Source organism: Taurulus bubalis (genome assembly GCF_910589615.1).
Source record: "Taurulus bubalis genome assembly, chromosome: 13".
Taxonomy (NCBI): domain Eukaryota; kingdom Metazoa; phylum Chordata; class Actinopteri; order Perciformes; family Cottidae; genus Taurulus; species Taurulus bubalis.
This window is the reverse complement of record NC_136601.1, coordinates 405,001-427,448: the sequence shown is the minus strand read 5'-3', so window position 1 is coordinate 427,448 and position 22,448 is coordinate 405,001. Positions and strand designations below refer to the sequence as shown.

General features: G+C 46.7%; 1 protein-coding gene across 1 annotated transcript in view; it reads right to left on the bottom strand.

The window, feature by feature from the left end:
- Nucleotides 1–1,478: 1,478 nt before the first annotated feature.
- The window catches only part of arap3 (ArfGAP with RhoGAP domain, ankyrin repeat and PH domain 3), a gene marked incomplete at both ends in the record, with an annotated part of 21,990 nt that continues 1,020 nt past the window's right edge, over nucleotides 1,479–22,448 (bottom strand). The window contains 35 exons of the mRNA XM_079228535.1: nucleotides 1,479–1,640; nucleotides 1,764–2,006; nucleotides 2,115–2,153; nucleotides 2,601–2,735; nucleotides 2,943–3,006; nucleotides 3,287–3,322; nucleotides 3,681–3,763; nucleotides 4,882–5,018; nucleotides 5,735–5,863; nucleotides 6,906–7,023; nucleotides 7,111–7,185; nucleotides 9,498–9,566; nucleotides 9,992–10,139; nucleotides 10,527–10,632; nucleotides 11,468–11,680; nucleotides 12,434–12,597; nucleotides 12,686–12,749; nucleotides 12,829–13,027; nucleotides 13,122–13,224; nucleotides 13,355–13,511; nucleotides 13,617–13,721; nucleotides 14,330–14,471; nucleotides 14,638–14,820; nucleotides 14,903–14,988; nucleotides 15,080–15,279; nucleotides 16,572–16,678; nucleotides 16,793–16,977; nucleotides 17,154–17,274; nucleotides 17,371–17,440; nucleotides 18,111–18,233; nucleotides 19,382–19,621; nucleotides 20,231–20,298; nucleotides 20,641–20,723; nucleotides 21,553–21,593; nucleotides 22,082–22,448. The exon at nucleotides 22,082–22,448 is cut by the window's right edge and continues 596 nt beyond it. Of these exons, the coding sequence (XP_079084661.1) occupies nucleotides 1,479–1,640; nucleotides 1,764–2,006; nucleotides 2,115–2,153; nucleotides 2,601–2,735; nucleotides 2,943–3,006; nucleotides 3,287–3,322; nucleotides 3,681–3,763; nucleotides 4,882–5,018; nucleotides 5,735–5,863; nucleotides 6,906–7,023; nucleotides 7,111–7,185; nucleotides 9,498–9,566; nucleotides 9,992–10,139; nucleotides 10,527–10,632; nucleotides 11,468–11,680; nucleotides 12,434–12,597; nucleotides 12,686–12,749; nucleotides 12,829–13,027; nucleotides 13,122–13,224; nucleotides 13,355–13,511; nucleotides 13,617–13,721; nucleotides 14,330–14,471; nucleotides 14,638–14,820; nucleotides 14,903–14,988; nucleotides 15,080–15,279; nucleotides 16,572–16,678; nucleotides 16,793–16,977; nucleotides 17,154–17,274; nucleotides 17,371–17,440; nucleotides 18,111–18,233; nucleotides 19,382–19,621; nucleotides 20,231–20,298; nucleotides 20,641–20,723; nucleotides 21,553–21,593; nucleotides 22,082–22,448 (4,565 nt within the window). The remainder of the gene's footprint in view (nucleotides 1,641–1,763; nucleotides 2,007–2,114; nucleotides 2,154–2,600; nucleotides 2,736–2,942; nucleotides 3,007–3,286; nucleotides 3,323–3,680; nucleotides 3,764–4,881; nucleotides 5,019–5,734; nucleotides 5,864–6,905; nucleotides 7,024–7,110; nucleotides 7,186–9,497; nucleotides 9,567–9,991; nucleotides 10,140–10,526; nucleotides 10,633–11,467; nucleotides 11,681–12,433; nucleotides 12,598–12,685; nucleotides 12,750–12,828; nucleotides 13,028–13,121; nucleotides 13,225–13,354; nucleotides 13,512–13,616; nucleotides 13,722–14,329; nucleotides 14,472–14,637; nucleotides 14,821–14,902; nucleotides 14,989–15,079; nucleotides 15,280–16,571; nucleotides 16,679–16,792; nucleotides 16,978–17,153; nucleotides 17,275–17,370; nucleotides 17,441–18,110; nucleotides 18,234–19,381; nucleotides 19,622–20,230; nucleotides 20,299–20,640; nucleotides 20,724–21,552; nucleotides 21,594–22,081) is intronic.

Genomic DNA, 22,448 nt, shown 5'->3' with positions numbered 1-22,448 from the left:
CTCCACCATGATGAAGATGATGATGAAGAGACGCTCTTTATTATACATAATCATGTTTGTAGTTAATAGAACAGAAATCAACATTGTGTACAACAGGAAGTGATGAAGACGACGCTGAACATAAAGAGAATACAAAGACATCTAATATGTATTATACCACAAAATATAATATGATGTAATATAATACAATATAAGATAATATAATATGATACAATATAAGATAAGATAATATAATATGATATAATATAATGTACTATAATGTAATATTATATAATAAACACCACCGGTTCCTTCAGTCTTTCAGCCACAAACCAACAGTGATGTCACTCAAGTCAGGTGACTCTCAACCAATCACAGAGCAGCGGTTGCAGGTTGAACTCCTGACTCCTCCTTCAAAGTCATCCCGTCCTAAATATGATCGTTAATATGAATCACGCTGGTGATCTTTTCTTCGTGTGGTTGAAGACACATTTGATGTTCAGAATCAGCAGATCTGAGACCGGCAGCATCTTTAATTAAAATAAATGAGTAATGACTGGTGGAGGAGCTGAGAGGAGCTGAGAGGAGCTGAGAGGAGCTAAGAGGAGCTGAGAGGAGCTGAGAGGAGCTAAGAGGAGCTGAGAGGAGCTAAGAGGAGCTAGGAGGAGATGAAAGGAGCTGAGAGGAGCGAAGAGGAGATGAGAGGAGCTGAGAGGAGCTAAAAGGAGCTAAGATGAGATGAGAGGAGATGAGAGGAGCTGAGAGGAGCTAAGAGGAGCTAAGAGGAGCTGAGAGGAGCTGAGAGGAGATGAGAGGAGCTGAGAGGAGTTAAGAGAAGCTAAGAGGAGATGAGAGGAGCTGAGAGGAGCTGAGAGGAGCTGAGAGGAGCTAAAAGGAGTTGAGAGGAGATGAGAGGAGATGAGAGGAGCTGAGAGGAGCTAAGAGGAGCTAAGAGGAGCTGAGAGGAGCTGAGAGGAGATGAGAGGAGCTGAGAGGAGCTAAGAGGAGCTAAGAGGAGGTGAGAGGAGATGAGAGGAGCTGAGAGGAGATGAGAGGAGATGAGAGGAGCTGAGAGGAGCTAAGAGGAGCTAAGAGGAGCTGAGAGGAGCTGAGAGGAGCTGAGAGGAGATGAGAGGAGCTGAGAGGAGCTAAGAGGAGCTAAGAGGAGATGAGAGGAGCTGAGAGGAGCTGAGAGGAGATGAGAGGAGCTAAGAGGCGCTAGGAGGAGCTGAGAGGAGCTGAGAGGAGATGAGGAGATGAGAGGAGCTGAGAGGAGCTAAAAGGAGCTAAGAGGAGATGAGAGGAGATGAGAAGAGCCGAGAGGAGCTAAGAGGAGCTAAGAGGAGATGAGAGGAGCTGAGAGGAGCTGAGAGGAGATGAGAGGAGCTATAAGGAGCTGAGAGGAGCTAAGAGGAGCTGAGAGGAGCTAAGAGGAGCTGAGATGAGCTAAGAGGAGATGAGAGGAGCTGAGAGGAGCTAAGATAAAGTGCTGTTTCCTCTCAGAAGTCATAGGGCCGATCCTCCTTCACCTCCTCTTCCTCCTCCTCCTCCTCTTCTTCCTCCTCCTTCCTGGTGAAAGCAGAGGACAGCTCCTGCAGCAGCAGCTCCTGTGATGGAGTACAGACTCCCTGCTCCCTCCTCCTCCTCCTCCTCTCTGCAGGCTGCTGGGAGGCGTTCAGGTCCTCAGAGCTGCAGTCTGCTGCTCCTCCTCCTGCTCCTCCTCCTGCTCCTGCTCCTCCTCCTCCTCCTCCTCCTCCTCCATCATCTCCCTCCAGAGCGTCCACGGAGCCGCCGGCGGTCAGAACCAGGTCAGGGGTGATCACGTGGTCTGAGCGTCTGGTCTCGAGGGGAACCGGTCTGAGCCGGTCCGGGACCTCCTGGGTCTCCGCGGCGCCGCCAGACAGGAAGCTGGTCTCCAGGGACTTGAGGACCTGCAGGCCGAAGTCGCCCACCTCCTCATAGAGCGGCTCGGGGAGATCAGGAGACTCGCAGCGCTCCTCGAACGAGTCCTGCTGCACCTTCATGGGCTGGAGGTCCCACCGATACGAGGAGATAGGTATATTATATATACATTCATATATTTGTACATTGTACAATTTACTCACAAAGTACTCAATGGAAGTACATTTACTCACAAAGTACATGGAGAGGGTCCTTCTGTCGTGTAACTTTCTCTGAAGAAAAGAACATTTTTCAACATCTGAATTATTGAAGAAAATCTTAATTTCGCTCCGAACAGATAAAAAGTACCTTAAAGGACACTAAATTATCCTAATGTATCCTAACGTATCCCAAAGTACCCTAAAATTACACTCAAGTATCCTAAAGTACCCTTAACTATCCCAAAGTACTCTCATGTATCCTAAAGTATCCCAAAGTACCCTAAAAGTACACTCAAGTATCCTAAAGTAACCTAAAGTATCCCAAAGTACCCTCAGGAACCCTAAAGTACCTGTAAATTCCTTTAAGTACCCTCAGGTACCCTAAAGTTTTCTATAGTAACCTAAACTACACTCAGGAACCCTCAAGTACCTGTAAATACCCTAAAGTACCATCAGGAACCTTAAGGTGCCCCCCAGTAGAAGTACTTGTTGAACCTGCCTAGGGCTCTTGATACTGACCAGCGTCTGATTGGCCGACAGCATGCTGCTGCTCTCGTGGCCTCGGATCGGGACGAGCGGCATCGTGCCGAACTTCTGCTTTGAGATGTCTGAGGACGAGTGGCGCCTCAGAACCGGAGGACCCGGGTCATCGTTCTGGGGAGTCAACGGGAGACCGTGAGGACGAGTCCTGCAGAGACCTGAGGACACGGCTAAACCACTGTCCCTCAGGAGGACCATACTAGGACCAGCTCCAGTCCTCTGAAGGACAGGCTGACCTGAGGTCTGACAGGACTAGAGTTAATCTGACCTGAGCTCTGATCCTGGATCAGGTCCTCAGGTTAAACAGGACTAGTATCTGACCTGAGCCTTGAGGAAGCTGGTGATCCAGTCCCACAGTTCAGCCTCGCAGCTGCAGCACAGAAACCTGAGAGAGAAACGATATTGATCTCATGAGATGATCCATAAACAATATTGATCTCATGAGACGATCCATAATCAATATTGATCTATTCCTTTCATGTGATCGTTGTCACATTAAATTATGAATTAAGATAATGTCAGCTGGGTGATTATTGATCAACTAATACATGTTTTCTTAAAGATGATATATGTATAAATCATTCAAATGCACGTTCACAGTAGTACAGAGCACTTGTACACCTGGTACTATAGCTGAGCTAGTACCAGTAGTATCAGATACTTACAGCTGGTGTTTGTGTGACATCACTGTGAAGCCCCACCTGCAGAGACAGAGAGGTTATGATGACGTCTGACCTCACACACACACACACACACACACACACACACACACACACACACACACACACACACACATATACACACACACACACACCTCACACACACACACACACACGCACACACGCACACGCACACACGCGCACACACACACACACACACACACACACACACACACACATATACACACACACGCACACACACACCCTCACATATACACACACACAGTGTCCTCAGTGTCCTCAGTGTCCTCAGTGTCCTTAGTGTCCTCAGTGTCCTTAGTGTCCTTAGAGTCCTCAGTGTCAGTCTCAGTGTCCTCAGTGTCCTCATGTCTCAGGTTACCTGCTCGGAGCCTTGAGCTTCCTGCGGATGCCGATGTAGACCTTCATGGACTTCAGAGACCACTCCTTCTCCGGCTTGATGCTCTGAACAAGGACAGAGAGTGAGGGACGAGGACATGGTCTACTTGAGCCACAGAGGGACATGGTCTACAGGAGCCACAGAGATACATGGTCTACAGGAGCCATGAGGGACATGGTCTACTGGGGCCACAGAGGGACATGGTCTACTGGGGCCATGAGGGACATGGTCTACTGGAGCCACAGAGGGACATAGTCTACTGGAGCCACAGAGGGACATGGTCTACTGGAGCCACAGAGGGACATGGTCTACTGGAGCCACAGAGGGACATGGTCTACTGGAGCCGCAGAGGGACATGGTCTACTGGAGCCGCAGAGGGACATGGTCTACTGGAGCCGCAGAGGGACATGGTCTACTGGAGCTACAGAGGGACATGGTCTACTGGGGCCATGAGGGACATGGTCTACTGGGGCCATGAAGGACATGGTCTACTGTGGCCATGAGGGACATGGTCTACTGGGGCCATGAGGGACATGATCTACTGGAGCCGCAGAGGGACATGGTCTACTGGAGCCGCAGAGGGACATGGTCTACTGGAGCTACAGAGGGAAATGGTCTACTGGGGCCATGAGGGACATGGTCTACTGGGGCCATGAAGGACATGGTCTACTGTGGCCATGAGGGACATGGTCTACTGGGGCCATGAGGGACATGGTCTACTGGAGCCGCAGAGGGACATGGTCTACTGGAGCTACAGAGGGACATGGTCTACTGGGGCCATGAGGGACATGGTCTACTGGGGCCATGAAGGACATGGTCTACTGTGGCCATGAGGGACATGGTCTACTGGGGCCATGAGGGACATGATCTACTGGGGCCATGAGGGACATGGTCTACTGTGGCCATGAGGGACATGGTCTACTGGGGCCATGAGGGACATGGTCGACTGGAGCCATGAGGGACATGGTCTACTGTGGCCATGAGGGACATGGTCTACTGGGGCCATGAGGGACATGGTCGACTGGAGCCATGAGGGACATGGTCGACTGGAGCCATGAGGGACATGATCTACTGGGGCCATGAGGGACATGATCTACTGGGGCCATGAGGGACATGATCTACTGGGGCCATGAGGGACATGATCTACTGGGGCCATGAGGGACATGTCCCACGCAGACCTTACCTTCTTGTCCTTCAGCAGCAGCAGCTGGTGGTTCAGGATCTGGAACGTCCTCTCCTGGAACCGGTGGCCCTGAAGGAGCTTCGGAGGTTCTTCACGACACCTCAGGAGACCGATCTTCATGATGTCACTCTTATAGGCTGAGAGACAGAGAGACAGACAGGGAGAGAGAGAGGGAGAGAGAAAAAGAGCGAGAGAGAGAGAGAGAGAGAGAGAGAGAGGGGGGGGGAGAGAGAGTGAGAGAGAGAGAGAGAGAGAGAGAGAGAGAGAGAGACAGACATACAGAGACAGAGAGACAGACAGCGAGGGAGAGAGAGAGAGACAGACAGACAGACAGACAGGGAGGGAGAGAGAGACAGACAGACAGACAGACAGACAGGGAGAGAGAGAGAGAGAGAGAGAGAGACAGAGAGAGACAGAGAGAGAGAGAGACAGAGAGACAGACAGGGAGAGAGACAGACAGGGAGATAGAGAGAGAGACAGTGAGAGAGACAGAGAGAGAGACAGAGAGACAGACAGGGAGAGAGAGAGACAGAGAGAGAAACAGAGAGACAGGCAGGGAGAGAGACAGAGAGACAGACAGGGAGAGAGACAGAGAGACAGGGAGAAAGACAGAGAAACAGACAGGGAGAGAGAGATAGACAGAGAGAGAGACAGAGAGAGAGACAAAGAGAGAGACGGAGAGAGACAGAGAGACAGGGAGAGAGACATGTAGAAGAAGAATAAACTATATTTGTCATAGTACATACTTCGGTCTGCAGCCTGAAGTTAATAATCATTGAGAAATGTATTCCACTTCCAGCTGTGTGTGTAATGTGTGTAGCACAGTGTGTAGTGTGTAGTGTGTGTGACCTACAGGTGAGGACCGTGAGCCCGTCTCCTTTAGGAACTCTCTTCACCACCAGGTAGGCAGAGCTCGGGTCGGCCATCTTGCACCACTGCAGAGCCTGCTCCAGGACCTTCTCTTTGGGGTGCAACGGCCGCTCTGACCACGACAACAACAACAACATCATCCTCAACAACATCAACAACAACATCAACAACAACAACATTATCATCCTCAACAACAACAACATCAACAACATAATCAACAACAACAACATCATCATCATCCTCAACAACATCAACAACAACATTATCATCCTCAACAACAACATCATCATCCTCAACAACAACAACATCATCCTTAACAACAACAACAACTACAATCTACCTAATAGGTAGAATGTCCCAGGCTCCCTGAATTCACCTGAGAGCTGCTAGAATCCTCTAAATGATTAGGAAAGGAGCTTTAACGCTTCCTTTCCTATCTCCTTGATCACTGGACCATCCTTCACCAAAAGAAAGGACACAACGCCGTCCCACAATTCCTTGTGCCGGCGACATTTAAAGATAAAGGCTTTGTCACCGGAGGACCTCAAAGAGGAACGTTGAAGAAAAAGACTAAACTTTATTAACTAATAGTTTACTGACTAAAGGTCTGCTTCGCGATCTTTTCCAGAGCTCAAGGTTCTAACTCTTCCTCGGGTCTTACTCTCGAGTCGGTCTCAGATGGACCTGGTCCAGGGCTGTCTTTGGTCACTGGGTCTCCTTCCTTCTCGCCGCTCCACTGAAAGGAGGCGTTTGATGTCAGCTGACTCTAAATGGACCAATCAGCCGCCTCCTTCAGTCAAAAGGAAGTGGTGGTTATAGAGGAGCGTTCTGACGAATATAAAGGCTTCAAACCTGATGCCACTAGTCCAGGTCTGAGACGGTCCCTGAACCAAGAAGACCTGGAGCACAGTCACGCAAATGAATGCTATTGATTGGATATCTGTGGATTAGAAGTAACACATCTGATCCGCCTCACTCTCATATGAGTGATTTCAGTCTCACTCTTAAACTGGTCGGGACCAGGTCGGGTCTTCAGACCTGATATCAGTTATTACTAAGTTATTATCAGCTGCAGACTCTGTGCTATTGAAGACCCTCTTCACGGTGAACCCCCCGGTGTGTCAGAGAGACAGACAGGTGTCCAGCTGTCTCACCCAGCTGTCCGTCTTCGATGGCTTCAAACGTCATCCAGACGTCTTTGTCTCCGGCCGGGACGTTCCTCATGAACAGAACCTGATTGGTCAGCTCCTCAGCACACATGGTGGGAGACACCTGCAGGTCACCGATCACATCGATCAGTACCAGGTGATGAATGATGAGTCATGCAGCAACAGTTCAATAATCTATACTCAGACTTACTTTGAGAGTGATGCAGCAGTCTGGAATCTTCTTCTCCAGATAGACCTCAATGATGAGATCTCCAGCCTGAGAGAGCTGCACACAGAGACCTCATGAGTGCTCTCTCAACGGATACAACTATAACTATCACTCACTCTCTCAACGTATACAACTATTACTATCACTCACTCTCTCAACAGATACAACTATAACTATCACTCACTCTCTCAACATATACAACTATAACTATCACTCACTCTCTCAACGTATACAACTATAACTATCACTCACTCTCTCAACGTATACAACTATTACTATCACTCACTCTCTCAACGTATAAAACTATTACTATCACTCACTCTCTCAACAGATACAACTATAACTATCACTCACTCTCAACGTAAACAACTATAACTATCACTCACTCTCTCAACGTATACAACTGTTACTATCACTCTCTCAACGTATACAACTATAACTATCACTCACTCTCTCAACGGATACAACTATTGCTATCACTAAGTTACTATCAAACTATCACTAAGATATTATCAAACTATCCCTAAGTTATTATCAAACTAGTACTAAGATATTATCAAACTATCACTAAGATATTATCAAACTATCACTAAGTTACTATCAAACTATCACTAAGTTATAATCAAACTATTACTGACTTATAATCAAACTATTACTACTATCACTAAGTTATTATCAAACTATCACTTAGTTATTATCAAACTAGTATTACGTTATTATCAAACTAGTACTGACTTATAATCAAACTATTACTAACTATCACTAAGTTATTATCAAACTATCACTAAGTTATTATCAAACTAGGACGAAGTTATTATCAAACTATCACTAAGTTATTATCAAACTCGTACTAAGTTATTATCACACTATCACTAAGTTTTTATCAAACTATCACTAAGTTCTTATCAAACTATTACTAAGTTATTATCAAACTATTACTGACTTACAATCAAACTATTACTACTATCACAAAGTTGTTATCAAACTATCACTAAGTATTATCAAACTAGTACGAAGTTATTATCAAACTAGTAAAAAGTTATTATCACACTATCACTAAGTTATTATCAAACTAGTACTAAGTTATTATCACACTATCACTAAATTATTATCACACTATCACTACGTTATAATCAAACTAGTAATAAGTTATTATCAAACTATCACTAAGTTATTATCAAACTAGTATTACGTTATTATCAAACTAGCATTACGTTATTATCAAACTAGTACTGACTTATAATCAAACTATTACTAACTATCACTAAGTTATTATCAAACTAGTATGAAGTTATTATCAAGCTATTACTAAGTTATTATTAAAATATCACTAAGTTATTATCAAACTATCACTAAGTTAATATCAAGCTATTACTAAGTTATAATCAAAATATTACTAAGTTATTATCAAACGAGTAGTACGTTATTATCAAACTAGTACTGACTTATAAACAAACTATTACAAACAATCACTAAATTATTATCAAACTATCAGTAAGTTATTATCAAACTAGTGTTACGTTATTATCAAACTAGTACTGACTTATAATCAAACTATTACTAACTATCACTAAGTTATTATCAAACTATCACTAAGTTATTATCAAACTAGTACGAAGTTATTATCAAACTATCACTAAGTTATTATCAAACTAGTGCTAAGTTATTAACACACTATCACTAAGTTTTTATCAAACTATCACTAAGTTCTTATCAAACTAGTACTAAGTTATTATCAAAATATCAATAAGTTATTATCAAACTAGTATTACGTTATTATCAAACTAGTACTGACTTATAATCAAACTATTACTAACTATCACTAAGTTATTATCAAACTAGTATGAATTTATTATCAAACTATCTCTAAGTTATTATCAAACTAGTACTAAGTTATTGTCAAACTATCACTACGTTATTATCAAACTAGTATTAAGTTATTATCAAACTAGTACTGACTTATAATCAAACTATTACTAACTATCACTAAGTTATTATCAAACTATCACTAAGTTATTATCAAACTAGTACGAAGTTATTATCAAACTATCACTAAGTTATTATCAAACTATCACTAAGTTATTATCAAACTATTATTAACTTATTATCAAACTATTACTAACTTATTATTAACAACTTATTACTAACTTAACATGAACCTATTAACAACTTAACTACTCTTTCTTACAAACTCCTTCCAAACTTAATTGTTAATTCATTACATTTATTCCTGACATTTTATAAGCAGAATGGATTAAAGTTATCTCCTGAAAGCAGAAACTGGGATCTATATTGAATTTGCTGCCTTGATTGTTTTGTGATGTATTTAATAACTTTATATCATGAGTATCATGACTGCAGTGAAGTACCTGAGTGTCCTTCCAGGTGGTGATGAGGCTGATTTCCAGCTCGATCTGAGTCTGGTGCTCCTCGTCGATCTGGAAGTGGACCAGAACTTCAGCGGGTTAGTGGACCAGAACTTCAGCGAGTTAGTGGACCAGAACTTCGGCGGGTTAGTGGACCAGAACTTCAGTGGGTTAGTGGACCAGGAGTTCAGTGGGTTAGTGGACCAGAACTTCAGCGGGTTGTGGACCAGAACTTCAGCGGGTTAGTGGACCAGAACTTTGGCGGGTTAGTGGACCAGGACTTCAGTGGGTTAGTGGACCAGAACTTCGGTTGGTTAGTGGACCAGGACTTCGGTTGGTTAGTGGACAAGGACTTTAGTGGGTTAGTGGACCAGAACTTCAGTGGGTTAGTGGACCAGAACTTCATCGAGTTAGTGGACCAGAACTTCAGTGGGTTGGTGGACTAGAACTTCAGCGGGTTCGTGGACCAGGACTTCAGCGGCTGGAGCGGTACTCACGTCAAACACGACCAGGAAGTTGTCGATCAGATCCTCAACGATCTTCACCTCGTGCGCTCCTTTCCCGTCGGTCTGGAACAGACTCGGGGCGAACAGCAGCGACAGGTTCTTGGTGCACATCTGGTTCAGGTCGGCACACTTCTGGACTCTGGCCCGGAGGAAGTGAAGCCGGGTATTTAAGATAAAATAAGATAATTCTTTATTAGTCCCACTATGGGGGAATTGCAGGATTACAGCAGCAGTGCACACAAGAGACACAGTAAATAAGAAATCAAGTAATATAAATAAACAGTAAACAGCAATAAAAACAGTAAAGAAGAATACAGTAGCAATATTAAATATACAGATGGAATAAAACAATGTAGTACAAGTACTTAAATGTATTTATATTGCACCAGATGAATGTAATTAAAGTGTTCTAAGTGTTTGTGCTCAGCTTGTTGTGCAGCCTGACAGCAGCAGGAAGGAAGGACTTTCGGTACCTCTCCCTAACAAGGAGACGAGGGGACTGCTGCTTCCAGAGCTGTGAGCTCACCTGTACAGGTGACTGATGAGAGCAGCCAGCGTGGTCCTGTTGACTCGAGGAAGACTCCAGATGATCTCTTTGTAGCGGTCCAACCTCTGGCTCTTCTGAGGGAGTTCTGAGGAAACAGGACCGCCTTCAAACCTCTACAAACGCCTCGGATCTCATAGAAACGCCACTTTGAGCTTTCTGTGGGCTTCAATGCACAAATATTAGTCTCTGAGCATTGATGCTCCTGGAGTTAGAGCTCATACTGAGTACTTTTACTCAAGTACTGGACTTCAGTCCAACTTTGATATACTTGTACTTGAAGCAAGTATCTCCAAGTTCCGCTACCTTCTACTTTACTTCTACGTCTCACAGGAAAACTACATTTGACCTTCATAGGTACTTTTGCATATAACTCCTACGTTATGAAGCAGTAATACAACAATAAGATACTTAGTAGTGTACAGAGCATCTAAAATTAGCTTCAACAAACTACAACATTAAAATGCCTTTACGTGTGTTTGTTAGGGATACAATAATGTGTCATAATATGAGACATTTAAAAGATGAGTACTTTTACTTTTGATACTTTTAGCATATTTTGCTGATCGTTTTACTCCAAGTATTTCTTCCACCTCAGCCAGCAAACTACAGGAATGTATATTTGCCCATAAATAGCCAACATAACATAAAAGTGGTGGAAGAGTTACCAGATAGTGTTATTGATTATGTATTTTATCTCCTTCATTTGAAGTCAAAGGAAATGTTTCACTCCGTGTTGATTTTAATCAAATATATAATCCGCTATGATAGATATTGTACACTAGACAGCATGAGGCCTTTGAGACCATGAAAGGACCCCCATCACAGTAAATCCTGGTGAACCTCTGATCAACACCGGATCCCTTCTGGTCCCTGAGTCCAGCCCTCAGACTGAACTCTGGTCTTAAGTGAAGTGGACTCACTGGCGGCCGCTTGCCACAGCGGGTGAAGGTCGGCCATGAAGATGGGGTCCTCGACCTCCCTGAAGAACCTCTTCAGGACGTCCGTCACGTCCTCGATGAAGTGGTCTCCGATCCGCAGTTTGACGTTCCGGGCGTCTTTACGAAACTCTTCCATCAGGAGCTTGATTCTGGATTTGGCCCCATTCTTCCTGTAGATCCCCTCGTGGCCCAGACCTGCAGAGCATGCTCAGATCGTTACAACCGGCACTAAACCTGAACCTGCATCTGATCAGGGATCAACCAGGAGTCCATTCATTCTAAATATAGTGGCTTCTTTAAAACCCCTTGAAAACTGTGGAGCCCATATGGGCTCTATGGCAGATATTGCTATAAAAACGGTATAATTCACTTCTTCATTTACTCATAACCAGTAACATATAGACTGATATTTACACATCTGAACACACAACTCACATTATACTCTTTTATTATAACACAGATATTATTCAAATAGCCCTAGTCGTTGTAGAGGTACACCTTTTTTTCGTCTGGGTATATAATTTTCGAGTAGAGGCCTAAAAATAGGTGGGTTTTCAAAATTAACGTCAATTTATTAAATTCAGTATTTCTGTAGAGAAGCTCACCGAGGACACTTCCTGGATGTCCTTTCACAATAAATACTTTTGGAAGGCAAAGAAACCTCTTTACTGTGGAACCAAAAGTACTTTGAGACCCTTCCTGCTCCTTCTCTGGGAGCTTTGAACCACCATGAGCAACGTTCAGGTCCTCACGAGGTCTGAATCACTTCCTTCTAATCTGCACAACATCTGGACTATAAGTGAAGAGGTTCAGAGGTACAGCCTCGGTCTACCGGACTGAAGAAGAGCTCAGCTCAAGGTCTCCAACAGGTGGGGTGAACAGCAGAGACCAGAACGAGGATCTGCAGAGAGGACACTCTGGTGAACCAGCTTGGTGTGTCTTCCTCACCGTACTGAGTGATGAAGGCAAGGCAGCTGTCCACGATGATGGGGATGTCGTTCCTGCTCAGCTGCTGCTCCCTCAGAACGTTCCCTCTGCCGCCTGCTGCTCGCTGGATGTCCGAGTACCACAGAGAGAAGTCTGTGCGGCCGAGCCCCTGCAGGTGCAGAGTCCTGATGGGGACAGGAAACCAGATCGTGAGGGAGAATAGAAGCCGGATCAGATGGTCTGGGGGTCCAGCAGAGGAAGGCTTCACCTCACCTTCCTTTCTCCACTAAAACCAAGATGTCCTTCTTCTCGTGGTTCTCCGTCTCGGAGGTGATACCTTCAACGCAAACAGAGACACTTTTATCCAAATCGATCCGGCAGACCCGGTGTGTCGGCAGACCGGGACCAGGACTCACTGAGCTCCTGCAGACGTTTCAGGTTGATGATGTCTTCCGCTGCTCCGTCGGTTTGGGGACAGATGAAGAGGTTGGACTTCTGCAGGACGAAGAAGGCCTCCTTCCACTGCTGTGGGTCCAGCATGGCTCTGTAGCGCAGCAGGCCGACCCGCTCAAACTCCCGAGTCAGCAGGCAGTGGCAGCTGAGCGGGGTGGCCGCCTGGTGAACAACAAAAGCATTACGTCACACTGCCTCAACCGAAAAGGGCTGGAATGGGACCAATGTGGAAGGACAGAGGGTCTGAGGGTCAGACCTTCCCGATGGACCTGGTCCAGCTGTGCAGAGCGTCGGCCGTCTCCAAACCGAACTGATAAAGTTTCTCTGAAGTCAAATACAACTCAAAGGTGTAACGAAACCTGAGGACAGACGGAGGGACATGGTGGACATGTTGGACCACGGGGATATGGTGGACCACAGGGACATGGTGGACCACGGGGACAAGAAACAACCTAGTGTGGACGCCCGTAATGCATCTGGTGGACGAACCTGTCGATGAAGCCGTTGCTGTTGTTGGAGGCGTCGGGCCGACTGACGCCCAGACACACCACGTCTTTAATGCTGATCTGCAAGCAGGGATCAGCTGACCGGTCCGACTCGTAGAACAGCAGAGACCGGTCCACCGAGCACCAGAACTTCTGGAAGTCTGACGACGACACAGTGGGTTTAATTTCACAGGGAACGAAGACATACAGGGACCTGCTCCCAAAGACCTGCTCCCAAAGACTTGTTCCCAAAGACCTGCTCCCACCTTCTCTAGTTTTCCTGGACAGCGCCCCCCGGTGGACGGAGCTGGACTTGTAGAGGTACCCGGAGTGGAGGACGGGCTGCATGATCTCGTCGTACACGCTGGGATCTGAGGGAGAACAGAGGAACGTTGAGAAGAAACATACAGATCATAACGGTCATCTTCAGAACAACCACAACGTCAGATTGATGGGAGAGTGAGTCTCTGGTGTTGATTCTGGTCCTGGTCCTGGTCCTGGTTCTAGTCCTGGTTCTGGTCATGATCCGGATCCTGACCTCAGTCACTACTGACCTCAGTCACTACTGACTTAAATCACTGACCAGTAGAGACCAGTAGAGACCAGACCTGATGCAGAGACCAGTAGAGACCAGTAGAGGCAAGACCTGATGCAGAGTACAGTAGAGACCAGTAGAGACCAGTAGAGGCCAGTAGTCGGGGGCGGCTGTAGCTCAGAGGATGAGTGGTCGTCCCGCAACCACAAGGTAGCAGGCTTGATCCCCAGTCCCTCCATAGCTCACATGTTGAAGTGTCCCTGAGCAAGACACCCAACCCCCAACTGCCCCCCCAACTGCCCCCCCGGGCGCCTCTCAGGGCTGCCCACTGCCCCCTATCCAGGGATGGGCCAAATGCAGAGAAGAATTTCCCCAAGGGGATTAATAAAAGGATACTTTCTTTGTAGAGACCAGACCTGATGCAGAGTACGGTAGAGAACAGACCTGACGTGGTGTAGCGGTCCAGCAGGTGATGATGTCGTTGGTAGTAATTGGAGTCGTCTAAGAGGTGAGCTGACTCTGCCTCCGAGAAAATGTGAGTCACAGTTTTAAGAAGAGTCTGTTCAGAGACTGCTGAGCACAAGACCTGAGAGAGAGAGAGAGAGAGAGAGAGAGAGAGAGAGAGAGAGAGAGAGAATATGAGTAAAGTGTGTGACCTTGAAGACAGGTCATGAGTAAAGTGTGTGACCTTGAGGACAGGTCATGAGTAAAGTGTGTGACCTTGAGGACAGGTCATGAGTAAAGTGTGTGACCTTGAGCAGCTCCTCCTGGCTGCTGAACCCCGGGTGATGGAGGCGGTGTCGACCCTCTCTGTACTTCTGGGAGATGAACTCCCTCCTCTGGTCCGGCGGGGCGTCGCAGTCCAGCTCCTCGGACACGGACAGCCGGGCCGCCCAGAAGTCGTTGGCCCGGTCATTACCCAGCATGATGAAAAGCTGACACACACAGGAGCTTAAACCACTGAAATAGTGTAACTCCAGGTCTATGACCTCTGGAAGCAACCGGTTCTGGCCTCACCTGAACGACCTCGTTGCTCCACACGCTGGTGTCCAGTTTCAGACTTTGGACCTTAGAGACCATCGTACCCAGACCTCTGTGCTGTCCTGAGACACATACACACGCACACACAGGTAACGCCATCAATCCCCATTATTCTGGTCTGGACTCTGATGAGGTCTCGGTCAGACCCGGTACCTGCACAGTTCTTGCAGATGACCACACACAGGTTGATGGAGGCCCAGTCCGGGTTCAGGGCCTTGCAGTCGGCACAGGTCCGGTTGGATCGGTTGGACCAGATCTTCTCGGCCACCTCGTAGTCCGACAGGGTCTCTGCGATGGCCTCCTGCAGGGCCTCCATCCAGTCCCGCTTCTCCCGGTCCGAGTCCGCCGTGAAGCTGAGGGGGGCGGAGCAGAGGCTGGTTGGAAGGACGAGGACCAGCAGAGACTAGCAGAGACCAGCAGAGACTGGCAGAGACTAGCAGAGACTAGCAGAGACCGGCAGAGACTAGTAAAGACTAGCAGAGACCAGCAGAGACTAGCAGAGACAAGTAAAGACTAGCACAGACTAGCAGAGGATAGTAAAGACTAGCAGAGACTAGCAAATCTAGTAGAGACAAGTAAAGACTAGCAGAGACTAGCACAGACTAGCAGAGGATAGTAAAGACTAGCAGAGACTAGAAAATCTAGCAGAGACAAATAAAGACTAGCAGAGACTAGCACAGACTAGCAGAGGATAGTAAAGACTAGCAGAGACTAGCACAGACTAGCAGAGGATAGTAAAGACTAGCAGAGACTAGCAAATCTAGCAGAGACAAATAAAGACTAGCACAGACTAGCACAGACTAGCAGAGGATAGTAAAGACTAGCAGAGACTAGCACAGACTAGCAGAGGATAGTAAAGACTAGCAGAGACTAGCAAATCTAGCAGAGACAAATAAAGACTAGCAGAGACTAGCACAGACTAGCAGAGACAAATAAAGACTAGCACAGACTAGCACAGACTAGCAGAGGATAGTAAAGACTAGCAGATACTAGCAAATCTAGCAGAGACTGGCAGAGACTAGCAGAAACTGGCAGGTCTAGCAGAGACTGGCAGAGACTAGTAAAGACCGGCAAAGACTGGCAGAGACTAGCAAAGACCGGCAGAGACTGGCAGAGACTAGCAAAGACCGGCAAAGACTAGTAAAGTCTAGCAGAGACAAGCAAAGACCGGCAGAGACTGGCAGAGACTAGTAAAGTCTAGCAGAGACTGGCAGAGACTAGTAAAGACCGGTAAAGACTAGTAAAGTCTAGCAGAGACTGGCAGAGACTAGTAAAGACTGGCAGAGACTAGCAAAGACTGGCAGAGACTGGCCGAGACTAGCAAAGACCGGCAGAGACTGGCAGAGACTAGCAGAGACTGGCAGAGACTAGCAGAGGCTGGCAGAGACTAGCAAAGACTAGCAGAGACTAGCAAAGACCGGCAGAGACTGGCAGAGACTAGCAGAGGCTGGCAGAGACTAGCAGAGACTAGCAAAGACTAGCAGAGACTAGCAAAGACTGGCAGAGGCTGGCAGAGACTAGCAGAGACTAGTAAAGACTGGCAGAGACTAGTAAAGACCAGCAGCCTGTCCCCAGTCTCTAGAGTCCCTGCTACAGAACAGAAACCACCAGCAGGTCCTCGGTGGACTGATATGTGAGAGATTACCTGAAGCTTTTGTACGGAGTGATGAGCTCAAAGCTCTTGTGTTTTCCGTCTCTGATGGTGGATCCTCGAGCTTCGATCACTGTGATGCCGATCCCGTTCCGAAAGCCCTGCACACAGAAGAGCCACGTGAAACCGAGCGGCTCAGGTCTGCACGAGGTCTGGTTTTGGGGTGGATGAGTCCTTCAGCAGCTGGAGGTGGTACCCCCGTGGTAAAGGCTCACCTGTTCACTCTTGTAGATCCAGACCTGCTCCGTGTGGATGGCGGCGTACACTCTGGACTTGGTCCCCTTCAGGTCCAGGAACCCGTGTCTCTGACAGTGAGATCCGGGACCGAAGCGCCGCCGGCCGAACACCAGCTGATCTCTGACGTGTTCCTGCAGCGTGCTGACCCAGCGTCGCCTCAGCACTGAGACACCATCATCATCATCATCATCATCATCATCATCATCATCATCATCATCATCCTCATAACCATCAACATCCTCAACATAATCATCGTCATCATGTGTGTGTGTGTGTGTGTGTGTATGTGTGTGTGTGTGTGTGTGTGTGTGTGTGTGTGTGTGTGTGGGAGTGTGTTACCTTCATTCTCCGTCCTGAAAACAAAGATCCTGTGACTCGTCACGACTTCAAACTTGTTGTCTTTGGCGGGGCGGGCCATCTGGATGGCAGCCAATGGGATCACTCCTTTGGCGTAGACGTCCTGAGACAAAGCAGGTGACAGGAAACCGTTTTACTGACCTTCATCTTCATCGTGACTCACTGAGACCAACCTTCAGATCTCTGCTGTGTTTTTTACCTTCTCACTGCCAAAGTACATCAGGGTTTTACCATCGAACTTCACGTAGCGCTTCTGGAACACGTAGTTCCTGAAAGATAAAACGGACGTTACATACAGAGACACACAGATACAAAGATACACAGATACAAAGACACAAAGACACAAATACACAAAGACACAAAGATACACAGATACAAAAACACAGATACACAGACACACAGATACAAATACACAAAGACACAAATACACAAATACACAAATATACAAAGACACAAAGATACAAATACACAAAGACACAAAGATACAAAGATACACAGACACAGATACAAAGACACAAATACACAAATACAAAGACACAGATGCAAAGATGCAAAGGTACAAAGAGACAAAAAGATACAAAGACACAAAGACACACAGATACAAAGAGAAAAAGATAAAAGGAGGCAAAGATACAAAGAGACAAAGACACAAAGACACAAAGACAAGACACAGATACAAAGATGCAAAGAGACAAAAAGATACAAAGAGACAAAGACACAAAGCTACAGGCCAGCTGTCTGGTGGTTTTTGCGTAACAGTATAGTTTCCACTCAGTTTTGGGATACAAATATTCCAGATTCATAAACGTGGAGCTCTCAGCTGATTCATAACGAACACCGTGGTGTCAGTATGGATTTTATGAACAGATATTGATGAAACACACAGAAGAACGTTATTGTAGAGAAACGGGAGGAAAGGAAGAAAAGACAAACACACACCGAGTGGAGGAGGATGAAGAGAAGGAGGAGAGGAGGATGACGAGGCAGCTCCTCAGGAGGAAGAAGACACAAGGAGGAGCAGAGAGGAGGTGCAGCGCGACAGCCAGCGCTGACCTTTGACCCCTGACAGACACACAGAACAGGAAGTGTGTGTTTCTGGCGGGTTATCAGGTTTCTGATTTGACTGCTGTGATTGGCCGGGTGAGAACATGGGAGGAGCTCCAAGATCTGCTCAGTCCCGATGCGAATTTGTGGCGCGACCAGATTACATGTAAAGTCAATCCACAGACGCGCTGCGATGCGAATTGGCGAGATAGACGCGTTGGAGGCGGCGCGAACAGAACGTTTGACCTGGGGCGAACAAAGCGAAGGACTCCCCGTTTCTGAATGAATCTGCTGCTGCTCCGCCTGAACCAGCGCTGACAGCGGCTTCATTGAGACGCTGTTGTGGGACTACGGATAATATTATGAACCCAGACACCATGGAGTTTGATGTTCCGACATATGTGGAGTTTACACAAAAAGTATAAAGCAGAACTAGTGGTTATTTCCATGGTGGATGAAGGAAACGGTATCGTTTTACGGAGATACGTGAGACGCAGTTCCTGGAGGAGTCGGTGAAATTCACCGAGCTGTGTGCGGCTACGGATGATGTTATGAACCCGAACACGAGGGTTTCATGTTCCCACATGTTTGGCACTTCCACAACAAGTATAAAGCAGAACTAGTGGTTATTTATTCCATGGTCGATAGCGGAAATGAAAGCTTCGTCTCTTGTCTCTCACAGAGGCAAGAGACAGAGCTAAGCCACGCCCCCTTCGCGCCGCGATTTTTCCGTTTGGTGTGAACACCCTCGTTTCACTCACGCGAGTAAACTTCCGCGGTGGACGCGGCGCGAATTTTCGAGCCATGTCCGGTGTGAACACGGCATTAGTGTGTTAAAGTGTGTTTAAAGTGTGTTAAAGTTTCTTTAAATGTTTAAATTTGTCGGCAGAGAGTGCTGTAAAAAAAATCTATAAAATAATCACAAAGTTTAAACAGAAGCAACTTTTGGAGAAACGCAACCCGAGGTCTCACCACGATCACACAACGGGTTCTCAGAGGGAACCGGAGCTGTGAGTCACCGGGAAGCTTAATGGACCATCAACTGACACCTCAACTGACACCTCAACTGACACATTAACTGATTTCCGCAATGCCTGATGTGGTGCAAATCAAACGCACCCCTGTGGTGTTTTTCTCTCTGCAGCTACTGTGTAAATCAAACGCACCCCTGTGGAGACAGCTTGTCCAGCCAGCCGCTGATGATGGGCGGCGCCCTCTCCGTCAGCGAGGTGTAGCTGGCGTAGGGGGAGATGGTCAGGTCCTCGTCGGCGTTTGAGGCGAAGGTGTGCGTCGGCAGCGAGAGGTAGCGGAGGGCGGGTGGAGGTTCCCCCACGGTGCTGTAGCCCCGAGAGTCTCCGGAGGGAGGCGCCTGAGGCGAGCGCCTCGTCCAGGAGAACCTCTGCAGCCTGCGGCAGAAACACAGCTCACTCTGACCAAAGGATTCAATGACTTGTTCATGAATGAGACAATAGTTAAAAGAATAAACATTTATATAGATGCCTGTATGTATGCCTGCTTATATTTTGAGTCTTTCTTGTAAAAGCATATTCATCATTTCAAACTCAGCGTAAATGAAGACATGAACACATGAATATAACACATTTACATGACTTTTACTAAACTTTCACTAAACTATTTTTTTCAAGGACTTTTCCAGGCCTGGAATAACCATTTTAAAACTCCATGACTGTTCCAGGTTCTCCATGACGTAAGAACCCTGCAGGATGAACTCTGAGCTCAGTTTAACTTTCAGCAGCAGCTTTAAGAAGTCTGTCTGGAGAGAAGCTCCACCGGGTCAAGTGGGCCAGGTTAGAACCGACAATACGCAGATGATAGCATGGTATATATTCCATCAGTCTGCCTCTGTGATGAAAGCAGACACAACTATTATATTGAGATACATCATTGCTGTCTCACTATCAATATAAACCCGTGTGTTTATATTGATAATTGGTAATTCTGGTTATGTTGCTGTCGTGCAGTGTTCTCTTCATGGGCAGACATCAGGGTCTTACCCATGATCCTCTGCATGTTTGTCCTCCCCCGTCCTCGTCTCTCTGTCCTCCAGTCGGCTTCTTTCATTCTGCAGGATACAACATTTAAAGAGCACATTTAAGTTTAAACCCAACCAGCTCCAAGTGGGGGTTCACTTTTGGAGGCTCCTCCCACATGCAGCTGGAGCAGGACGTCCTCCTCTCAGTCTCCAAACGCCTCCACCTGGATGGAGCGCTCATGGCTCATCCTTGATCTAATTTGTCTGTGATATTATGATGAAGCACATGTTAAGCTATTCATCACATCTTATAAACATAGTTCAGTTACATTTAGCTGATCCTTCTCCACCTGGGTTTCATCAGCCAGTGTCTTTAGAGACGAGGAAGACAGACAGGAAGGGAGAGAACGAGCTGTGAGTCTTCTGTCTCACCTCACAGGGATGTGGATTCCTTCTGGTTTGGAAGACGGTTTCACAGTAAGGGCTGATCTCCTCCTCAGGGTCGTCTGTTGAAGCTGTTGAACAGAAAACACTGAGTTACCAGCCCGGATGGGGTTTGGGTTTGGGTTAGGGTTTAGGGATAGGGAGAGGGTTTAGGGTTAGGGAGAGGGTTTAGGGTTAGGGAGAGGGTTTAGGGTTAGGGAGAGGGAAAATAAAACTCCTACTCACCAAAGGGGTGAGCGGAGAGCACAGGCACACAAGTAACGTTGTATCCCCCTTCTTCCTCATAATAAAATATTCTTTACTCCGATTCATTCAAACCGCTGGACCATATTGTTTTTCATTTCTGGATCCAGCGGCTTTCAGTGGCACACCTTTGGATTAAGGACCAGCCCGAAATCCTAAGATTTTCTTTTCCACGCTCTCTAAAATGCAAGTAAAGTTGTGTCACTTTATCCTGGCGATCTATCAAGTAAATATGTAGTAATATCGTATTTTTGGTCTGGTCAACATATAGCTTCCCGCAAGCTTGACTCTCTATCCCATAAACTAGGCTGGAGGAACCCATATGGAATGACTGCAGAATGGGGGCACTTAGGCCCAAATGCTGGTTAGTAATATATCTAATAACCAATGTGTATTCCTTGTAGGTTTTCTACTATTCAAGGAGGCATGAACCAAGAGGTCGTTGAGGTTTGTTTTCCTTTTAAAAGCCGTTATGATTTTAAAATCTAACAAGGGCTCCACAATACTGGGGTTAGGGTTTAGGGTTAGGGTTTGGGGGTTAGGGTTACTCTGCTTTGCTTCTTGAACCACACAAATAGTATTCAAACCAATAAAGGCCAAAATGAACAAGACTCAGATTCACATGGTGGTTATGTAAATGTTTCATTCTGTACTCACCTCTGGCTGATCCTGAAGAGTCGTTACTTAAAGTGCTGCCACTGAAAACACACAAACAATACATAAGCATTCAGTAAGTGTCTTATAGGCGAGCTCCGGTGATTCAAAGTCACTTTAGTAGTTGAATCACAGAATGATTTGTGGACATATCCTGACTTGTAGTCCTCTGAGGTCGAGCTACAGAAACACTGGATCCACTGGATTGTGTGTCCCAATCCTAAACGATAAAGTTGTTCTTAATACTACAAGTGTTGAAGCAGTTCCCCTTAAAACCCTTAAGACGCAGCCCTCCCACTGTCAACGCATGGTGTGGGTAAATGTGGTTCCAGATGCTGGTCAAAGGTCCAACGAGCCTCCTGCAACCACAACCCTGAGGTCAGTCGGTAAGTAAATCCTTGGAGGCCTCGGACGGCTGGTCGATCAAAGGTTGGTAGAACGTGTTGAGGCTGATATCATTTAGCTAAAAAAACAAAGTAAATGAACCTCGTTATTTGGACGCTGGTCTAGAAGCAAGTTGAGAGGGACTTACCTGTTCCTCTCAGAGTTCCTGTCAGGTGTTTGTCTCAGGGGAGTCGCAGGAGCTGACTGCTGGCTCCAGCAACTCCTCCCTTCACTGGGGGCAGTAGAACCAGGGGAAGTCCCCCAGTAGATCTCGTTGGAGACCATCTCCATCCCACCACCTCTGGGGGAACCAGGGGATCCAGAGAGCCTGCTGTTGTCGAGACTACCGGGACAGGAAGTCACAGAAGGCGTCTGATCCTGGTCTGTCCGTACAGGTGAAGAAGAGGAAGAGGAGGGTGGGGACCCCTGGAACATGGCGGAGGGGACCCCACGGTTCAGTCTCGGAGGAACTGGAGGTAACAATCGTCCAGCGTCTGACAGAGACAAGCTACGAC